We start from the raw sequence: 20,290 nt of genomic DNA on the forward strand, positions 1-20,290 counted from the left end.
AAATTAGCTTTTTTTTATGTTTTTGCATAAGCGGGGAAAAAAAGGGGGGGCGGACGCTGTCAACGTAACGGAGTGTACCTTATACGCTAAGTCGCCGATGAGCAGAATTCGTCGGTAGTTCCAACGAGAGAAGACGTGCTCCTCCAATGCTACAAGTGTAGCAACCTGTCGTCCTTCATAAATATCGCGAAACGTAATTGAGTCCGAGATATTGTCGTCAAAATACTTCGATGCGAGCACCTTTTCGTCTTCTTTTAAGAACCTCGGGATGTCTTTCCCGTAATAGGTGCCGTCCATCACGTGGAAGAAGAACCAGTAAACCCGGTCTTTCGGTGCTGGAACAAGTAGATAACTCCGCCCATCATTGAAGGCAGAATGCTGCATCCCACGCCAGCCCTTGGGAAGATTCGAAATGCCAAAGATGCATTTCGTGTTTGACTTGAGACCTTCGACATTTGTAAGAAAGCCATTTATCGCTTTTTTTTGCCAGTGCAATGACTTACTTTGGGCCTCGTCTGGTGGAAACACGTTCTGCTTCTCCTCAGAAGCAAGGCGCCACATTTCCTGTCTGATAGTACTTCGGACCCCGTCAGCCCCAATGAGAATGTCTCCGGCGTATGAACTTCCGTCTTTTGTCTTGACAGTGACACCTGAGTCGGTCATCTCCACCCGGGAGACTCGCTTCCCCGTCAAGACGCGATCCTTGTGATGGATCTTTTCGTACAGAACCTGAAGAAGCATTTGCCTGTCGATGAAAACGCAGGGGTAGCCCGTCCTAGTCGAAGTCAATCATAGCGGATACATCGGACGAACTTGGCGACGCACATGCTTTCAATGCTCTCAGAAAGACTTGCGTCTTTCGTTTCTGACAGAATCCGCCCATCTGAGGATCTGATGGAGCATTTGTAGTAGATGTCACCCCCGATTTCACGCAAGCGTTCGTAGCATCCCAATTGGTCGAGGATCTTTAGACCATTGGGCAGGAGACCGATGCTCGCGCCGAGCTGAGGCGCAATGGTGGGATAGGCTTCTAGGATTAGGTAGTCGATGCCGAACTTCTCCAGCATGATGGCCAAAGATAGCCCAGAGACACTACCGCCTACAACTAGAATCCGCATGCTCTGCTCGGTCGCCATGTTGAGATGTAGGTTTGAGTGGTCCAAAGAGACTTGAACAGCCAAAGGTACAATTTGAGGTTTTGTAGTAAGGCGGTTCGTCTTTATACCCATCTCTCTCTATCTACATGACATTAAGACGCTGGCAGGTACCGGGATGCGATAGGTGTCCGCGGACCTCCATCTGTAGGCCAAGCACATGCTGAGACAGGATCCATTCAGCTTGCATACGACTTTCTCGGCATGGTGCAGCTCATTCGTAGTTTGGTGCAACACGACCTCGTTTTTGTGGTTCTCAACGATCTGCGTGTTCGGTCGTTGCAACCCCGAAAGTCCGCACTTGGCCGCGCAGCTTGGCAAACGCCGCCTCAACCCCATAACAGCAAGGCCTCATCGTAGCAATCTTGCATCAAGCGAGGACCGCTTGCGCTGCCAAGCGACATGATGCGCAACGGTATTGGCCAGCGATCAGAGCGAAGTTCGTCCGAAATGACTGATGCCGATGTACATGCCTAGGCATCTGGGTCAATTGCCTGCCACATGGCTGCAAGGATCGGCCCGTGCCGTAAGCAGTGCCGGAGGCTGATAGTCGATCAGTTCGACCTGAATCATCTTTACAGACGAATTGTAATCAGGTCAGGTGTGTCGTGTGCTGTGTCCCAAGGGTCTCGTGTTCCAATGTTGAAAGTCGACAAGGCACATGTAGGAATGATCACATGTAGCTGCCGCATCGTCTGGTACTTATTGCATGGCACCACCGGTGACAAAATTCATCTTGTGAATCAGTTCCTTCGAGGCTCAATGTTCGCTCGCAACTCGGTCGTTGTACTCTCTTTCGGAGGGTTTCCAGGGCTGTGGGAACTAGCACAGAAGTACTGCTGGAGACACCCCTGCTTAGCTGGTGGGAAACATGACCCGCCAAAGTTGGAAAAGACCTACCTCTTTTGAATATTCGATGAGATGCTTGTTGGGATATCATCAGTCGTCTTCTGGTTTGGTCTTGATAGGCCTTATGGAATAGTTCCTCTTGGGGGATCTTGAAATCGTCAGTGTCGTGTGGCCGAAGGCTGTTTGATTAGTGATTGCTCTGAGTACTGGCCTACCTTGGCGAAGTGGTAGTGGATATTGCAACTGGCGAACATCCTTGAGAACCAGAGCTTCTACAGGCATGTGTGCCATAGCGGTGTTCAGTGTCGAAAACGAATTTACATCGCTTACACACACGTCGATAGCGCATGTGAATTTGGCCTGACATATCATGCAGCCATAAGTTGCAAAACGCGGCAAGATCGCCATCAGAGAATTTGACAATGAGTTTGAAATGGGTTAAGTTTGCCAGCAAGGAGTTGAACTTTTGAAAATTGTCTACTTACCCATCCGAGAATAAAGCTGTTTTCGGCCCCCGCGCACTTTACGCGACGGCCCTGACATGAAGTCATAATAAGATTGAGCGGGTACTTCCCGGGGGCCGAGAATGCTATGGACTGAGGCTCCGAGGATCGTAACGGCGCCGGACGAGACTAGAAATCAGCAGGGCCACCCTCATTAGACCAAAGACGGGGAAAATGCCTTGCCAAAACGGCTGCCTAAGCCCTACCTCGCCCGTATCGATGGGGGCTGTGTCGAACTTGCTCAATCAGACGTCTCCTGCATGTCTAGTGCAGTGGGGTCTCAGCTGGAGGCCTCGGTGTTCATCCCCATGCCTTGGGTCTTGAGCCTATCGATCCTTGACGCGCGGCACGAATATGCCGACTGTGTATTCGGCTCCCATATCTAGGCGGAATCACTAACCATGAAAGAGGCATGGCCCGTTGGTTGCAACCTTAGACCGCTTTAGGCCGTTGTTCGATTCCACTTGAAACCTGTAGACTGGAGTAGACCATGCCAAATGGGGTCGCTAAAGCCTAGTAGAAAAACACAAAGGAGTACCCGCAATCCTCACCAATTCGTTAGATCGAAGACATCAAGACCAGTGTTGGTATAGTGACATTATGATGACTGATGAGATTGCTGTTGAGCCGACTGCATAGCAAGTTTTGTTTGAGTTGCTGGATTCGCTCGCACACGTCTCACCATTGGCCGTCACAAAAGGGCCGAATAGGGCTACGCTGCCGTCGATTTCCCCTGAGAAATCAGCCTGGCAACTCAGCCACGAGTTCAGGTGAATCGACAGACATGTGTCATCTGAAGTAAAATTACGTGTCTGTCTCAGCTCAGCCCAAAGAGGGAATATTTTGGCCATTTGTTGCAGTCAATATTGATCCCATAACATTTGTTGATGTCGTCAGACATGCTTCTGGAGCCCGGTCGGAAGTTTTGAGTCGATGGTTGCAAATATGGACCCCAGTCTCAAGCGGAGAGATTTGCGATGTGCACCGAAACAATCCAGAGCATCTTATTATATGTCGATCGTACTACAGTCACCTGTTGGGGGTACTGAACACCACCCTATGAATGTTCACTGTGACCATTGAGTTGACTCGGCGCGAAGTTTGAAGCTTTTGTGATGACTTCCATGATATCCGGTAGCCAGCTCAGCAGCCCCTGTTCACAGATATCGCACTGCAAGACTCGTACTGTTCAAACCCTCACAGAAGATGCTCTGATTAGCAGTGGATGGTGAGCTTCTTATCTGCAACGCTATCTTTACCCTATCTCGAGCACCCTTACACGTCGGCTCACAATCCTAGTTGGTATTTCTGTCGTGGCGCAACGGGGGAAATGATGAGAGTGTACCGATTCCATGTGATGCTTCTCCTACGTGGGAGGAGTTTGCTGTCGGGTATACTCAAAGTCACCTTCGTGGTAATGTTAACGTTGCATTGAAGATTTCGCCTGGTAAGTTGGGGCGGAGCACCCCCTAGCCTGCTGTTCTAGAGGCAGTCAGGCAAGGTAGTTTAACGGTCGGCAGAGTTGTTTAGCTACCCTTGCACGCCCCGGCACGACTGGTAACCTGGCCAAGGGTTTTCCCCTGGCTATGTGCTTTTGCAGTCCGAGCGTGCCTCCCCGAGTCTCATCGCTGTTTCTCGGCGCGGGGCTTGCGGGGGAGGCCAGACCGTCCCACCGGCAAGATCTTTAACTCTTGCTGAGAACACGTGCATCACTGTTGACCATATTTGTACTTTTGACCGAGACCGAGATTCATGCAGACTGTGTCGCCCAGGATACCTTGGAGAATGTTTTGAAAATCGTTTAGTGAGCTGGAGCACAATTCACAAACAATGTTACTAGTTGAGCAACGACGACAGCAAAGTTACATCATTCCCCAGTGAAGTTCAAGAGGCTCATGCTGTCAAACTCTCCGTCAGATGCTGGACATGTGAGAGTACCAGGGAGGCCCTAGTGTGAGCGCCATAACAACGTGAACGACAGCGCGATGGTACTCAGATGCACGGCGAATATGCGGGACATTATGCCATGGAGGCCGGAAAGAATAAAGGTTCCGCTAAGGGGCCTTCTAGAATATCGGTGTCCATCAGTAATCACACCAGACAGGTGCCGATGCCAATAATAGCACTGGAGTTGCAATCTTTCGTGTTGTGTGCTAAGCCATTTCAGCTTAGGAGATTAGGTTTAGGCAGCAGTAATAGGCCTTGACATATTTCATCAAATTATCGTTGCCAGAACAAAGGGATAGAAACAAACGGTCAAGACTCCGAAAGGTTAACATTGATATGCCGGGCTGCCATCCCATCTTCTGTCGTATGTCGCAACTGCAACCCCGAGAGAGTTTTACGTCTAAGGGATGACACTCACGAGACTCCTCAACCTTCAATACCCGCAGTGGAGAGGGAGCTCCAGCCAACGGTCTAAAACAGGGGCTGAATCATTCTCAGCTAGCGGGATTGGTAGATGCCACAGGTTTGCTTCGAGGAGGTAAAGACGCCAATAGGAAGACGAAAGAGAATTCCCGCGATCTTTTGAACGCATGTTGCCCGGTAGGGCTGAAAGAAGCACTTTTTGTATCGGCGTCGCCGTGTGAATCACCGGAGCTAGGCACCTTCTTCCGTCGAGTTCAGACAATTTTGCGGGAACCTCGAACGGTCCCATCCTCGGGAGGCCCATATTTCTTGAATAATAACTTTCAACTGAGTCGTATGATTGGCTACGTCGTAAAAGACTAAGTGTTAGCGCTAAAACGCTTGTTGTCCCTGACGAAGTTGCTGACGTCGCAGGGAAAACCAGGGGATGGCCAGGGCTCATCGGCGCCCGAGGGGCGCGTCGGCGCGCTTTTGACCAATTCGACCACCTTGGCTTATATAGTGGGCGTTGCCCAAAAGTGTGATGATGCTTGGCGCATACCCTGTCTTAGCCCCCGCGTTACCGTATCCGAGAGCGCGCTCCCACCTTTTCACCGATGTTTCGGTACGGACAGCTGTCATCAAGCTCCGTTCGATCTCACAACTTGATTTGTCTGATAAGCTTTCTTTCGTACGCATATCGAAGCCAATAATGCCATTGGACGCGCACATTCCGGGGACCGGAGTCTTTTCGGTGGCCCCCGCGCCAAAGAAACCCAAGCGAACCAGGGCGAGCGCGTCAAAGGTTAGGACCGGATGTCTGACATGGTTGGTGACCAACACTGATGCCACTTTAGTTGGTTCAAGAATGCTTCGACTGACCCCAAGTTTCCTTTCATCACAGCAAGTAAGGCCTCTTTGCCTTGTTTCTATAGTTCGCTATCTAGACTTTGTTTGTATCACCGGCCTCGCTGTACAGGATCTGACCAACTGCTGCTAGAGTCCGACATGTGAAGTGTGACGAGGAGAAACCCACATGCAAAAGATGCAAAAAAGACAAGCACAAATGCGATGGATACCCGAACCTCAATGCTGTACAAACAAGGCGAGCGTCACGATCGCCAAGCGCGAACGCCACTGCTACCGCTTGCATGCTGGCGCGACAAATTCGAAATACGTCGGTGATGCATCTGACAGCACCTGTCAACTGGGACATTACGGGAGACAACATCGAGAGGCTCATGTTCCACCACGTCCATAACTGCACCGTTCCAGACTTCGGAGCCTCTACGCCGTTGGCAAAACTTTGGAGCAACTACATCCTACCTCTCGGCTACTACTCCGATTCCGTCAAGCATGCCGTCATCGCCCTTGGCTCCGCCCACAGAGCGTTCTTAGAAAACCCCTTCTATGAGACACAAGCGACAGAGAGCTCGTTGGAGCTGAGCGATGTATCCACGCGGCATTACCGAAAAGCCGTCTCAGAAGCCATCCAGATTATGGCTGACCCCTCACCAGTCAACATCAGAATCACCCTGATCAGTTGTCTAGTCTTCGTCTGTTACGAAATCATTCGAGGGCAATATGACAAAGCCGTTCAACACTTGAGATCCGGAGCAAAGGTTCTTGACTCTCTTCACCAAGCAGCACTAGCATACCGACGAAATCCAGCCTCGCTCTCTGCTTACGACAAGTGTCTCGCCGAAACTGTCGAAAACCATTTCATCCAGCTTTGCGACATAGCCGGCATGTTTTCGTGCATGGGCATGGATGCGTCAATGCTAATCGAGGAGGATGTCGTTCCTGATCTGTCCTTCTTCGTTCAAGACGAAGAGAAAGACCAGACCAGACCCTTCACTAGTGTCGCCGAGGCCCGATACCAGCTTCACCTCGTCGAAGTCATGTTCTCCGAAGCGTTCGATGAATCGTGGGTATCCTGCAGTGAAGGCTCCACGTGCAGATCGTGTCCCTCGCCGCCTGAGAATGGAAAGGACTCGCCCGAATCAACGACTTCGAGGAGCTCAACGAAACAGGCCGAATGGGATCTGGCCGATAAACATTTCAAAGAATGGTGCGTTCGCTTCGACGCCTTTCAAGAGGGCCTGCCGGAACGCATGGATCCGGCGGATAAAGATGAGCTCAAGGCGCTGGACTTCTCACGGAAGAGTTGGGAAATCTTCAACTCGCACGACACCCCCTGCGATATGAAGCATTCGGATATGGGAGTTCTAAACGAGCTAGTAGACATGGCCGAAGACATCATCCTCGGCAAGACACAAGGAACAAGGCCCACCTTCTCACTCGCGGCAGATGTGGTGCCTTCGCTGTCGTACATCTGCGCGTTCTGTGATAACGACGACTTGGAGCGACGATGCATCGACGCCTTGCGGAGGATGAAGAGAAGAGAGGGAATGTGGGATAGTCAAGAGATGGCCAACCTATATGACTTTATCCTTCAAGCCAAGTCGGACAACACGTGGAAAGACGAGTACAACTGGGAAAGCCTTCCCAACCTGGCGAGGCGGATGAACAATTTGTCAATCTCGAGTTCAGGCCGGGAAGGTTCACCCACTCCGTCATCGATGCTGAGCCTCCTCTGATTGGTGATGACTGCAACGGCCGTAGCACGGAGTTAATAGGCTTTTGATCTGGTTTGGGATGAAGGGGTTTCCGCAACGAGGCTTGTGTGGGTTCAGGCCTACGTGTACATTCTTGATGAGACTAGTCTGGGGTAGATCCAGAACTAGGAATGATAGCTATAACCAATTGAAGGAGCTAGAACAAGAGGCATGTCTCACGCGTGTGACTCCAATGCTACGAGTGAACGACTTGTTGACAAAGCTTCCTATTTGAAATGCTGTCTTACAGTATGCATGGCAATGACGAGCAGGGAGGTTGCTGCTAGATATTCCATCCTCCAACATGACGGCTCTGAACCGCTAAATATGTACATGAACTTTTGAAAGTGGTATCCTCCAAGATGTAGCGAACGAGATCCAGAACTATCGTAAATCATACCCAGCCTAGTCAGACTTTAAGATTGAAGCCATTGACTACTCCATTTTTTCGGAAGAGACAGAAACAAGCAAGAAACAACGATTGAGATGAGAAGTCCATGTGCATGGGTGTCTATCCACGAGCGCAGGACAAAGTGCCGAACTTGTTGCTGATTGGGGTCTTGTCTGTAGGGTGATGTCAGCGACCATGCCTAGCCGGGGTCTAATGCATGCAAGAGAATGAGGCTCGCAACAGCGCCAAGCCAGACCGTCACTTACCCAGGTTGATGGCACTCTCCGTGGGACTGCCGTTGCAGGTGCAGTTCATCCAAACCCTGAAGACGCCGAAAATCTCATAGATGGGGTCCGGCAGACGGTATGAGAAGCAGTCCTTGCAGACGTCGCCAAAGTGGCCCTGGTTCGCGTACTATGACGAAATGGTCAGCAAAACAAGGATCCGGGATGTGGGCGACTGTAACCCGCGGTCATGCACCCTCCAAGACCACAAGAGCATTCCAGCCTCGGATATTCCGTACGTACCTGGATCTGGTTGTTTTGGAATCCAAAGCAGTCGTTCAGGTTGAGCGAGGTGTCCAGGAGGGTGCCCTTTCCGTCGCCAGTATCGCACTTGGCTGTCAGGACGTCGGTGTTGGCGTCGATGTGCTCATCTCTGCACGTCTTGCCAAACTCAGTGGCAATAGCCGAGGTCGCGAAGAGAGCGAGAACTGCGGAGACCTTCATGGTGAAATTTGGTAAATGATGACAAGAGTGTTCTGTCTGATTGATCACAGGATTTGATGGCTGAGGATGATGTCGGAATCATGTTCCATCTTTGGCCGGGAATAGCCTCTTTAATAGATTCAGATTCATCGGGAGAGCCCGCAATCCGCCCGGGTGCAAAAAGCTCCCGCGGTATGTTGACGGATAGCAGCATGCCAGTTTAAACCACTTCAGGTGCCGGTGTTGCCGCCAGATTCCTCAAACGGAGATTTAGACGATATAAACTGACCAACCAGTGCTCAAGATGGCAGGTGCGGAGGATCGACATCCATCGATTAATGTCCGTCGACACCAATCAGGGAGGTGCAGCAGGTCATGGTAACAGAAAGTCCCACGGGCATTTACTCGGACCATTTTTTCTTCGACTGCTCAAAAAGGCTTTCGCCGAGGGTTTCTTTTTTTCCCCTGCGTCCACAGCTTGCCAAACATTTTGAAATCAGCTGTTATCGGCAGGGCAAACATCACGATTTGCTTACAGATTGGGTTGCAGCCGATGTCACCCTATATGTCGGTATACCATGCAGGGCTCTAAGACAGTGGACACCGACCCCTCGTTGTCAGCGGGATCTAGACCACAAATACCGCAATGTGATCCGTACCAACATGCGGTGTGCTGCATGGTTGTGGGATCATAGGTGCGTGACCAGCCTTGATTCACCATGGCGGCTGCGGGTCTCTGCAGTTTTGTGCAGATTTTAACATGCAGCTGACTCCCTTGGGGGAAGGATAGAAAACAACCTTACCTCTACCTCAAGCCATTAAGAAGAGGGGATGCTTCTGCAACTGGAAAATCTCCGATTCTATAGCCATCGGGAGGTGGGCTGCTGTCAAGGCCAGAGGGCCGTCATTGGAGTCAGTGATCCGGTCTTCGGAGAAAGTGGCGGGAAGAGCTTCGAAAAACTCTGCCATGTTCCAACTGAAAACTGGGCTACAATGGCTGTTCAATTGCGGAGGCCTCCTTCAACTTTCGAGGCCCCTTGCTTCAGTTGCCTCTGACCTGAATAAAGATATTTGGCTGCGAAGCTAGCAAGTGGATCATCCCGCGCGGGGGACGTACTTTCCTTTTTGTCTAGTTGCTTTTCCGAGTAGCAAAAGGTGCAGGGAAATTAGACGGAAATGAGAGGCATTGATTAATGTCAGCAATTAGGAATTCAACGTGCATCCTACCCCTTGCAGATGTCAGGCAGATGTCAGATGCGAAATGGCAGCTCTGAAAACGGGTCATTGGGTCGCCAACCTCCACATACAAGTCACTTCCCTAGTTGCCTTCTCAGATAATTTGGGATTGACCCAAGACACGTACAGAATAAAACTTATGTGTTACCTAAAGCCTACCAAAACTAAGGTTGAAGAATGGCAACGATTCACAAGCGCAGATCCATCTTCTTTCAAGAATGAAGTAGGTTGGCCTCGAGTTGAGAAAGGAGAGAGCATACTGCGCGGGTAGTTGAGAAAAGGCTCCCCAAGCAGGCGCGCAAGGATCTATGCTCGCAGGGTTGACAAATATGCTAAAACACTATTTCTAATTACGTATGCATCTAACTGACATTTCGAGAGATCTTTGACCTTAAACTCAGCTGGGCGGGTTCCACAACCATTGAGAAGGGTGGATGCGTTCCATCCGTTACGACAGTGAGGAGTATTACACAGAGACACAAGGTCAGGTATGAGTACCAACTCAGCTGCCAATCGCCAGGTCATTAGGTTCCATGTTTGGGCCAGTTGTGAGCGGCTAGGTAGTACTGCTCAAAAAACAGACCACGATAACTCTCTCAAAAGGCCAAAAGCGGTCAGAGAGTGTCGTCAACAATGGCTACTTAAGAGGCTCCGCGGACTCCGATGATGGATCTTCGAAACAATCCAATCTCCAAGCTCTTTGCAACGGCAACAGGGATGTAGAAGATGCAGGAGATGAAACCCCACGAACGGTAGTATTGGATGGCCGTGCACTCTTGCGGACGTGCGCTATCGAAGAGGACCCAAGATGGGGGAACGCGAATCCTTGCCAGTGACATACTATGTACTCAGCCAATTGAGATCTCCCAATGATTCAAAGTAGTGATTTAAAACTAGCTGTCTATTCTAGCGCACTAGAGAACACTTGTCATTGAGCATGAGTAACCATGATCATGAGAAGACAATGTTTGCAGGGCGTTTGTGATGGGCCCATGGATTGAAACTATCCCCGTATTGAGATGCTCCATTTGCACCTGGGGAGAGTGCGGCGCAGAGGATAATGTGCCGGGAAAGACTATGTACCAGCGAACCACAGGACTTTGGGGCCTCAGGAGATTTTCCACATGGAAAATTGACCTCGGTCGAGATGTCACAGCACCGAATTTACAAGTTCGCCTTGGCTGTGATCGGGACGAACCATCATACCGACAGTCAGCTGAGACCCACTCTTAAGTCCGGCCCAAGGATATGAAATAGAGTTGCTCGGCGTTACAGGTGGGTCTAGCTAAATTGGCGTCACCGACCGATGTTCATCAGATGTCAGGAGGGAATTCTCTGTCGTGTCCGTCAGATATGATTGTTATCCATCATTCCTCGTTCATCATTCCACTTCCTGCAGAGGCCAGCTTATTTTTCATCCGCGCATCGTTTCGCGTTTCAATCGTCATCTGTCATTATGTCCGACCTTCCGGCCGCAGGCAGGACTAGGTCCTTCCGGCGACGGCGGGAACGGTCCAAGCTGGTCTGCCATCAATGCCATCGCCGAAAGCTGAAGTGTAATAAAGGACAGCCTTGTGATCGGTGTTCCAAGACTGATCCTCCATTGAGATGCACCTATGACCACTCAGCAACTGATAGTGGCCAGAGGCACCCTCCGCAAGAGGCCAACGCGGCACGGTCCGATAGCCGAGATCGAGTCGCACCTAACGACGAGCCAGTGTCAATCGAAGGACAAGAGGATGTTGGTCTTGAATCCCCACACATATCGCCGCCAGCCTGTGGAGTTTCAACCACTCCGGAGACAAACGTGGGGCAGAGAGAAAAGGCGCAAAATCATCCCGAGATCACCTTATTAACGCCACAAGAAACTGTCATTGGCGAGGGTGTGGAATGTCCTGCAGTCCCCAAGAAGGTTTCCCGAAACCCTTTAAAGAGAAGTTGGTGCGGAAGAAGTAGTGTTCACGGTCTTCTTGAAAAGGTAGGTAGGTTTGCCACTCAGCCTTCATCAACTTTCCGGTAGTCTGACATTGACCGTGCAGTTGGACCACATCCTAACACCCCTAAGCCAAGCTGGCTTCATTAAACCCGATGGCAAATTCACTTCTTACAGTGATCTCAAAGATCAACTATTCCGACGCCGCTTCTTGGTTTCTGGAGATTCCGAGGAAGCTCAGCGATCCATTTTCGAGGAAATCCCCGACAGGGAAATTGCCATCAAGTTAGTCGACAGATACTTCAAGACATACGGCTCCATGTTTCGGTTTCTAAATCAGTCTAATTTTCGGGCTGAGACTGAGAAACATTGGGGATCACCAGAGAGCGTGTCCTTAACTTTCTGTATCCACCTACTGCTGGTCATTGCCATCGGCAACGCATCGATCCAGGCGACGGAAGACCGAATCCCTCTCACCAGGATTACCACGTGGTGGTATCTCATTCAGGCATGGCAAAGCGTTGCGCTTCGGTCTGATCCCCGCGATATAACGACATTACAGTCGTCCTGCCTCATTAGTCTGATGCGGCAATGCTACGGTCTGGAGGCGCTTGCGAGCTGGCCCTCATCCGGAGCATTGGTGCGCAACGCTATGATGGCAGGTCTGCATCGAGACCCATCTTCCACTGGCTATCACCTGGATCCGGAGGAGCTAGTGATGCATCAAAACCTATGGTATACCATTCTCGAGCTTGATTTGCAGAGCTCTATGGATGAAGGAATGCAACCCACTTTGACTCCAGACGATTGGGATATGCCATTACCGACGATGGTGTCTGACCATCTGGACACTGCAGGAGGTTCTCAGGCCATCTCAGCTGTTTTGGTGCTGATATCCACTCTACCAGTCAGACTTCAGATTGCACATTTTCTCAACAACATAAAAGGCTCAGTCAACTACAATGAAGCATTCATGCTCCATGAACAGCTAAGCCCCGCAGCACAACTCCTGCTATCATCAGATATAGCTCATCGTTCTACCTCGACGGCGTTTGCTCATGGATTGCCCACCGCATTATGCGCCAGATCTCTATTAGCTCTCCACATCCCTTTTGGATCGCTCAGGAGCCCATTATACACCTTCTCCCACAATATTTCCATGTCAACCGCAATGTCTCTAATGGAAAGGCTCGACCCTCCCCAAGACAAAACCGGCTGGCCAGAGAATGACGCGCTAGTAACTTTGATGCGCACTTCAAGTTCCATCTTCCAGACGATTGCTTTCCAAGCGATCCTCTTCATTTGCGTCCAGATGGAGAGCTACTTCGCGGATCCCCAATCATGGACCCTTGTACCTGAGCTCAAGGAGAGGTTCGCCAAGATCCTTGGACGCTTCATTTACATCGCTGAACAAAGGCTTCCCACGCAGGATTTTGTTGGCAAGGCTTACATGATACCAGCCATGGTCCTGGCACACATGCGGCTTGCGAATTCGGGGATGAGCAGAGACGACATGGCAGCAAACGACGCGATCATTGCTGAGGAAGTAACGACAACATGCTTCAGCATATTCCGCAACAGACCAGATCTGCCCTCTGTCTAGGTCAACCCGGTGGATTATTGACTCCGCCCGTGCTTTCTCATGAAGCCTGACTGCCAACAGTCATGAGCTGTGCGTGGTCCACCTCAGTCTCGGTCGGCTCGGCTCGGAGGAACCCGGCTTTCGCAGTCAAATTGATCTTTCTCTCCTCTTAAACCACCAACTTTCCTCATGAACACAGAGAGTCCAATTTTGACATCGGTTGGCGCGCGCATACAATTTGATCATTGAGTATCCTCTGTCAGCCCTGACAAACCCGACCGATGCTGTGACGTCTACACCGCTTCGGGAATGAAATGCCGGACTGCACCCGGATCACAGCTCGGCGATGTCGGAGACCCGCTTGCAATTCGGACACCGCGTTACGCAGCCTCCAGACGAGTCAGTTTCGGTCTCAATCTTGATGGTTCTCCGACTGAGATCTTATCAATCTAATCATGTGGGAGCAGCATGACGGCATGTGATCCTGGCTATAATGCCATTCAAGCGGGACCTGAAAACTGCACCTCCTGCCGAATTTTCTAAGCTTTTCCGCGTTTCTTTTTCTTCACACTACTTGCAGATCTGGAGTGCATCACGCAGCAGCAGAAAAGCACGCCGTCTTACCGCCCAACCATGGCTGCACTCCGCCCCCTCCGAAGGATGCTGCAGGATACCTTCTGCTGTCCACTCCCTTTTGGTAACTCAGAAGTGATATCCACGCCCCCACGTTACATCGCAGTTGATGCGCCGTCCAGCGTCTCCGCGAGCGACCTGCTGGAGGTGATGCAGACCCGACGATCGCACTACCAGCTATCTAGAAAAGTCCCCTTATCAACCACCCGCATCGACGAAATCGTTCAAGAGGCGCTCGCCGAAGTGCCATCCGCCTTCAACTCCCAATCGAACCGAGTAATTGTGCTTCACGGTCAGCAGCACGACAGGCTGTGGGACATCATTACCAAGATCCTCCGAGCCAAGGTGCCGGATGAAAAGTGGGAACACACGAGCGAAAAGATGAAGAACTTCAAGAAAGCGGCAGGCACTGTCTTATTCTTCGAGGATCAACAGATTGTCGAAGACTTGCAAGAGAAGTACCCTACTTATGCCACTGAGGTCCCTCTATGGGCCGCACAGAGCGATGGAATGCTGCAGTATGCCGTATGGACTCTCCTGGCAGCGGAAGACATCGGTGCCAACTTACAGCACTACAACCCCATTATTGATGAGGAGGTTGCGAAAGCTTGGAATGTCCCAAAGAAGTGGAAGTTGAAAGGCCAACTGGTGTTAGGCGGAATAACTGGAGAGCCTAAGCCAAAGGACTACATGCCGATGGTTGACCGGTTCAGATCATATGCATGATGCTCATAGGAGGACACGACAAGGCGCCTGGTGTTCTCAACTTTTTGGTCATAGATGTGTTTACAGTAATAGTACAGAAGTGCTTTCTCTTCGCTCCCGCCGCTCTAACGCACTCAAACTAGCCGCGAGTGTCGTTCAGGCCTCTTTGTTCTGCTGAACGCTGACAGTGAACACATCGGTTCTCATGATCTTCCCGTTGAAGTTGTGCTGATTGAGTATGCTCTCCTGGCTTCCCTTTGCGACGGCCGTCGTCGTCGTCGTATCGTCGAAGCTGATCTCGTCGGCCTGTCTCATAGCTCGCTTTCGAGCTTCTCGCGACCGTGAAAGCTCAATGTTATCCGATCGCATGTGGCCGCTCGGTCCTGAGGGACCAGAACCGTAGTTCTCGTACGTGTATTTGCCGCCGCCAGAGCTGAACATGCGCTTGCCAAATAGCAATTCGCCAAGAGGCTGTAGCACTGGGATGCACGCGGCTATGATCATGGTACTTCCTTCAACACTATACCACGTCATTAGTTCTTGCAACTTGGTTTCAGTTATAATTACACTTACATCGTCCAAATCACCAAGTCCGCTGTGTCATCTGAGCCCGACAAAGTTAGCGAGAGCACTTGGGCGAGGAAGTTCGGTTGAGCTACGTACACGAAAAGTCTTGACTAGCCAGACTTGGAAGCCTGGTACACTTGTAAATCGCAACGATTGAAGAGCTGCCGACAATTTTCAGTGTCTAATTTGAGGATCTTCAGAGCATGTGGCTTACATTGAGCCAATCCCCAGGGCGACACTCAATGCAACTTTCTTCCTGACGCTCATCTGCAACTTCGCGAGCACCACAGCAGGATACACGGCCAGGTAAATATCGACAAAGGCACAGAAGCCTGGAAGAGTTACACATTAGCTCAAAGCCATATCAAGTAGCTTTGGGTACATCTATGCTTACCTCCCGAGTAGATGGCGAAATAAACAAGAATCCACTTGTCCCAGCATGTTTTATCAAGCACGGAAAAGTCCCACTGCGAGTGCGACGGCTGGCATTGGGCGAAGAGAATAATCACACAGCCAACCAAGTTCGCTAAGCAGAACAAACTCATTGCCCATAGGAATATTATGTGTCCCTTACTAGGGTTCATGATCCGAGTGAGGAGCGCCACAACAGCGAGTTTGGGGAGCCCGAAGGACATGACGCCCGCTGGGAATCCAGCAATGGTCCATAAGATGGCGCCTTGTTTCTGTTCGAGGTCGAGGATATCGAAGTGTCGTCCGTTTCCGTGCGCCACCGCGGCGATGGCCGTTCCAACGTTCACCCAACCACAGATCTGCAAACGGCGCGGCACAGTCAGTTTGCCAACGTTCCAAGTGTTTGCTGAAGGTTTCTTGGCTGCATATGCAGATAACTCACCACCGATGCAATGATCAAATAGTCATCCAGGTGGACTTTTCCTAGTATCTTCCCCCTGACGAAGAGTCTTGCTGCTGCGAACACGGTACTCAAAGCCGAGACGGAGATGACGATTCCGAGGGCCGTCGGGCCTTTGTCCTCGGCGTCTCGCTCAAGAGATGATGCGGTTGACATTCTCGCAAAAGTGTCAAGAAAAGACGTTTGCGAAAGAAAAGGAGAACAGTCGCTGCATGTGGGCTGTTGGAGGCGCTCGACAAGACAACATGAAAAGCGCGGCAATACCCGCGCCAGATGGAGGTGGAGGGTCGGAGAAATAAGAAACGAGTGCCTCCACGGGGACCTGGGAACCCCAAGAGACCACCTACTAGTTTTCGCGGAGGCGGGAGCATCGTCCGCCATCTCCTGAGCCCTCGTTTGAGTCCAGCCTTTCATTTCCCATTGCGGTGCTGATCGCGACTTCTTCTAGGCTCCCAGTCAGATTCTTGTTGCCACATTCCGGCCGTTTTTCGAAACAGACAAGGGATTGCAAAAGAACTTCCAACAGTCATGCCATTCGAGTCTTGTCGAGGATTCGAGCGCAGACACTCGTGTTGCAAGGGTTGGGCCAAGAGACGTTGAACCAACACGATGTTCTCATTCGCCGACGGGAACCAGGCCCCCTGAGCAAAAGACGTTATCCCTCGCCTGACCGGTGGGTTTCCGGTGGACTTTCCATATGTCCGCGGACCCACAGACTTGGGTCTTTAGTAGTGATCTATTACCACAGCCATCGAGTCTGTTGAAGAACCAACGTGTTGTTGGTGTTGTGTTGCAAAAGTGACCCTGCATGTGCATACAAGCCCCTGAAGATGGATATGAAGCTGCCGCTTTGGGCCCTTGGCGATCATGGGAGAACGAACATCGGCATCAGTCTCAACCCGAAAGGCTCGGGAGACACGTGGACTGAGCAGATAACAAGCCAGGAGAAGAATACTATATATGATGGTTCTTGTTTTGTCGGTTGAAAGCCCCTTCATTCGGCAGATCATCCTGTCTTCTCATTACATATCCAGTTTTGTCTTGTCCAATTCTTCTCTCTTCCCTTTACGCACTCGAGTCGTTGTTCTGTTACCTACCATGGGTTCTCTTCCGGAGAGACTGCCGTTGGACCCCTCTGTGGCCATTCAGCCGAATGATGCCAAGCGTGTGGCCGAGCTTGCAAACGCGATCGGCTCTCTCGGAGCAACTTGGTCGCCAAGCGATGATGCCACACGTAATCAACTGTTGAAGCAGGCTCGTGCGTTGGTACTGTCTCTCGAGACGCCTAGAGAAACAATGATTAGGCATGTGTGGGCGCAGGTAAGTCCTTTTCTGACCAGCCTCAAAGCTTTCTGCTGATCAGGATATCATAGCCCAATGTCAATGTCAACATCCTGGCGGGCATTTACTCGGGTCTTTGGAAGCACATGACGGAGAACCCTGGGCCCAAGAAGGTTGAAAAGCTTGCTTACACGCTGGGCTTTGATCCCGATGTCCTTGCTCGCTTGCTGCGTCATCTCGGCGCGATGGGATACATAAAAGAGGTCGGGGCCGATGAGTATGAACTCACGAACTTTTCAAAGTCCTTGAGTCTCCCCCTGATCGCTGGAGGATACCCTGTCACGTAAGTCGTCTCCACCACTGCCGACATTCCCACCCCTGACTGTCCACAGCGTTGGCGGTTGCTGGCCGACCCTGGCCAACTTCCCTACGTACCTGAAGAAGAACAACTGGAGGATTCACGAGGATCCCAAAAAGGGACCCATGCAAGACATCATTGGCGAAGACAGCGACTTCTTCAAACACATGATGACCAACTATCCTGCGGGAGAGTTCCAGAACCACATGGCTGGCTACAGACAAGGCCGGCCGTCATGGATGGACGCTGACTTCTTTCCGGTCGCCGAGCGCCTTGTTCAGGGTGCAGACACCGCCAAGGATGCCGCGTTCCTCGTCGACATCGGAGGCAGCACAGGCCACGATATCGACGAGTTCTGCCGAAAGCATCCCAACGCGCCCGGCCGCCATGTTCTGCAAGACCTCCCGCACGTGCTTGCGCAAGTTGAGAAGATCGACCCCAAGATCGAGCCAATGGAGTATGACTTCCACACAGAGCAGCCGGTCAAGGGCGCTAGGGCGTACTATTTGCATTCTGTGCTTCACGACTGGACAGACGAGGTTGGCAAGAGTATCCTCGCGCGCGTGACGGCTGCGATGAAGCCTGGATACAGCAAGTTGTTGATCAATGAGAACGTCGTACCCGGAACCGGGGCCAACTGGCAGACCACAGCCCTGGACATGATGATGCTCACTCTTTTTGCTTCAAGAGAACGAACGGAAGCGCAATGGCGCAGTCTCCTGGAGCCGGCGGGTCTCAAGATCGTCAAGATTTGGTCCAAGGGCGAGGGAGTGGAGAGCCTCATCGAGTGTGAGCTGGCGTGAAAATGCGGAGGTTAGCAGGTGGGTGGTGAGGTTGTGCAAGTTGGGAAGGTTGTTGGTAGATCTCGGGTTGGACGTGGAGCATGTCAGAACTCTGTTGGAAGAGAAATGCAACCGCCGGTCCACACTTCATTTGGTGACGAAAATGTCTGTGATTATCATTCGCTCGTTGGTTCTGTGTCGTATGTTGCACCAACAGCACCGTCCCAATCAGGTAACTAATTTACCAGCCCGAATCCCCGAACCATGAAAAGAGAAATGATGTCCGTGTTGCGGCATGACTGCCGGTGGAGCCGTTACGCAACGGCCCGTCTCACAACCCTCAATCCGGCTCAAAGCTCTTGAGTTCCGCGGAAAGATGGCAACATTTACCGATTGCGCCCAGCCTTGTCGTGGCTGTGTGCCCATGCCGAGTGCCGACTTCCTATCCTGTGCATCCTCTCTCTGCTGTCTGATCACGGATACGAGGCCCTGATCATCTTGTTACAATTACAGGTCAAAAAAGACACGCGATGTTGAACAGATTTGACTTCCAAATATCCTTCCGCTGGTCGCGGGGAGACATTCCTTCTCAGTAATAGGCTTTGCTGCAATCGTCAATTTTCAGTTTGGTAGACATGAGTAAACCTCAAAAAGGCTTTTATCTATCCAGTTCGATCAGCGTGTTCAATCAGTGTACATGCCCTCTGCCACTTGACGAATGTGCTGATCTGGCGTTGACCGGATCGAAGACCGGGACGGTGGGTCCAAACGGCCGGAACTACGGCGCTGACACGGCCCCTCATAGATCTTTCGGCCTGGGCGATCGGAAGACACTGCTCCCTCGCTTAACTTCTGCCGGAGCACTTAGGGACGGCGAAGCGGGACAGGTCCGACGCAAAATCTCCGCTGTACTCGGCCTTCCGGCGGAAAGAATGGAGGTCGTGATCCCGGCGCTAGGGACAATCGGGCAAACTTACTCAGTTCGATGTCCGACCTTCCGCGCTGCCGTATGCCCCAATTTTGCTGAAGAATTTTCTGTGGAAACAATGTCCGCCTCCGCCGTCAGCACCACGTGTACGAATGAACGTTGTGCGGAACGTAATTAGGGGCTTCGAAGTGGCCGAAAGATGTCCGGGGTCCACCTTGTAAGGGTGGATGCTCTTTTGATGCAATCTTCAGGGGGCCCTCATTCTTCAACCAACCATCTTCCCGGGCCACCAAAAGAAATCTCCATGACCCCCGTTCGCGGGCCGTTTGACATCTCCGTTGCCTACCAGACGCCACCCAAAAACCGTAACGGAATTGCTCGACATTGCCTCTTCTAGACACCAGAAAACACGACGTTACATCCAGTTTGTCAACGCGAATAGGGGCCGTTTTCTTTCCTCGATAATCAGCACACCCCCGCGCTTCTTCAATGGAAGAAAGCACCAACATCCAACCTCAGCCCATCCTGGGCATGCAACAGCTATGCCGGCAAATCAAAGACACTGTAATCCTGCCGCGGCCGCTGCGCCTGCGCGTCCTGTTGATCCCTCATGCCACGAGCCCTTGTCTCGACGTTGCAAAACCTCGGCCCTGTGGCTTTATCGGGCGTAGAGCCAAATGCAGCATATGTGGAGCTGGCACTTGGCCATCGTGACCCCCGGACTCTCCACAAGCAGCCTGATGCAAGGTGACCGTTGAGAAAACGATATTGCCCTCTCTTCTTCGCAACTTTCGAAATCATGTTTCGACATCCTTCCTTCATTCTTGTCGGTAATCGTCAACG

The 20,290-nt window shown here is 51.4% G+C and overlaps 6 protein-coding genes and 1 pseudogene across 7 annotated transcripts; 4 read left to right on the forward strand and 3 right to left on the reverse strand.

The window, feature by feature from the left end:
* Window positions 1-57: 57 nt before the first annotated feature.
* On the reverse strand, window positions 58-1,136 carry GCG54_00007031 (FAD-dependent monooxygenase andE; the record flags this gene model as incomplete). The annotated part of the gene is made up of 3 exons (XM_045407021.1): window positions 58-446; window positions 504-775; window positions 826-1,136. Coding segments are annotated over 3 exons (972 nt in total), but the record flags the coding sequence as incomplete, so codon positions are not given.
* Window positions 1,137-5,567: 4,431 nt separating this feature from the next.
* GCG54_00007032 (uncharacterized protein) lies at window positions 5,568-7,455 on the forward strand (the record flags this gene model as incomplete). Its single annotated transcript, XM_045407022.1, has 2 exons — window positions 5,568-5,687; window positions 5,917-7,455. 2 exons carry the CDS (start codon window positions 5,568-5,570, stop codon window positions 7,453-7,455), a joined length of 1,659 nt encoding a protein of 552 aa, XP_045265943.1.
* A 529-nt stretch (window positions 7,456-7,984) lies between these two features.
* GCG54_00007033 (uncharacterized protein) lies at window positions 7,985-8,592 on the reverse strand (the record flags this gene model as incomplete). Its single annotated transcript, XM_045407023.1, has 3 exons — window positions 7,985-8,037; window positions 8,131-8,278; window positions 8,392-8,592. The coding sequence occupies 3 exons, from the start codon at window positions 8,590-8,592 to the stop codon at window positions 7,985-7,987; spliced, it is 402 nt and encodes a 133-aa protein (XP_045265944.1).
* Window positions 8,593-11,263: 2,671 nt separating this feature from the next.
* On the forward strand, window positions 11,264-13,343 carry GCG54_00007034 (annotated as a pseudogene). The gene has a single exon. A coding segment is annotated over exon 1 (2,080 nt).
* A 612-nt stretch (window positions 13,344-13,955) lies between these two features.
* Window positions 13,956-14,681, forward strand: GCG54_00007035 (uncharacterized protein; the record flags this gene model as incomplete). Its single annotated transcript, XM_045407024.1, has 1 exon — window positions 13,956-14,681. One exon carries the CDS (start codon window positions 13,956-13,958, stop codon window positions 14,679-14,681), a length of 726 nt encoding a protein of 241 aa, XP_045265945.1.
* Window positions 14,682-14,816: 135 nt separating this feature from the next.
* On the reverse strand, window positions 14,817-16,254 carry GCG54_00007036 (uncharacterized protein; the record flags this gene model as incomplete). The annotated part of the gene is made up of 7 exons (XM_045407025.1): window positions 14,817-15,180; window positions 15,234-15,264; window positions 15,324-15,388; window positions 15,442-15,559; window positions 15,622-15,753; window positions 15,802-15,997; window positions 16,081-16,254. The coding sequence occupies 7 exons, from the start codon at window positions 16,252-16,254 to the stop codon at window positions 14,817-14,819; spliced, it is 1,080 nt and encodes a 359-aa protein (XP_045265946.1).
* Window positions 16,255-17,196: 942 nt separating this feature from the next.
* GCG54_00007037 (O-methyltransferase mpaG) lies at window positions 17,197-18,540 on the forward strand (the record flags this gene model as incomplete). The annotated part of the gene is made up of 3 exons (XM_045407026.1): window positions 17,197-17,418; window positions 17,472-17,722; window positions 17,772-18,540. The coding sequence occupies 3 exons, from the start codon at window positions 17,197-17,199 to the stop codon at window positions 18,538-18,540; spliced, it is 1,242 nt and encodes a 413-aa protein (XP_045265947.1).
* Between the last annotated feature and the right edge of the window lie 1,750 nt (window positions 18,541-20,290).

The sequence above is a fragment of the Colletotrichum gloeosporioides genome (genome assembly GCF_011800055.1).
Source record: "Colletotrichum gloeosporioides strain Lc1 chromosome Unknown consensus_32, whole genome shotgun sequence".
NCBI lineage: Eukaryota > Fungi > Ascomycota > Sordariomycetes > Glomerellales > Glomerellaceae > Colletotrichum > Colletotrichum gloeosporioides.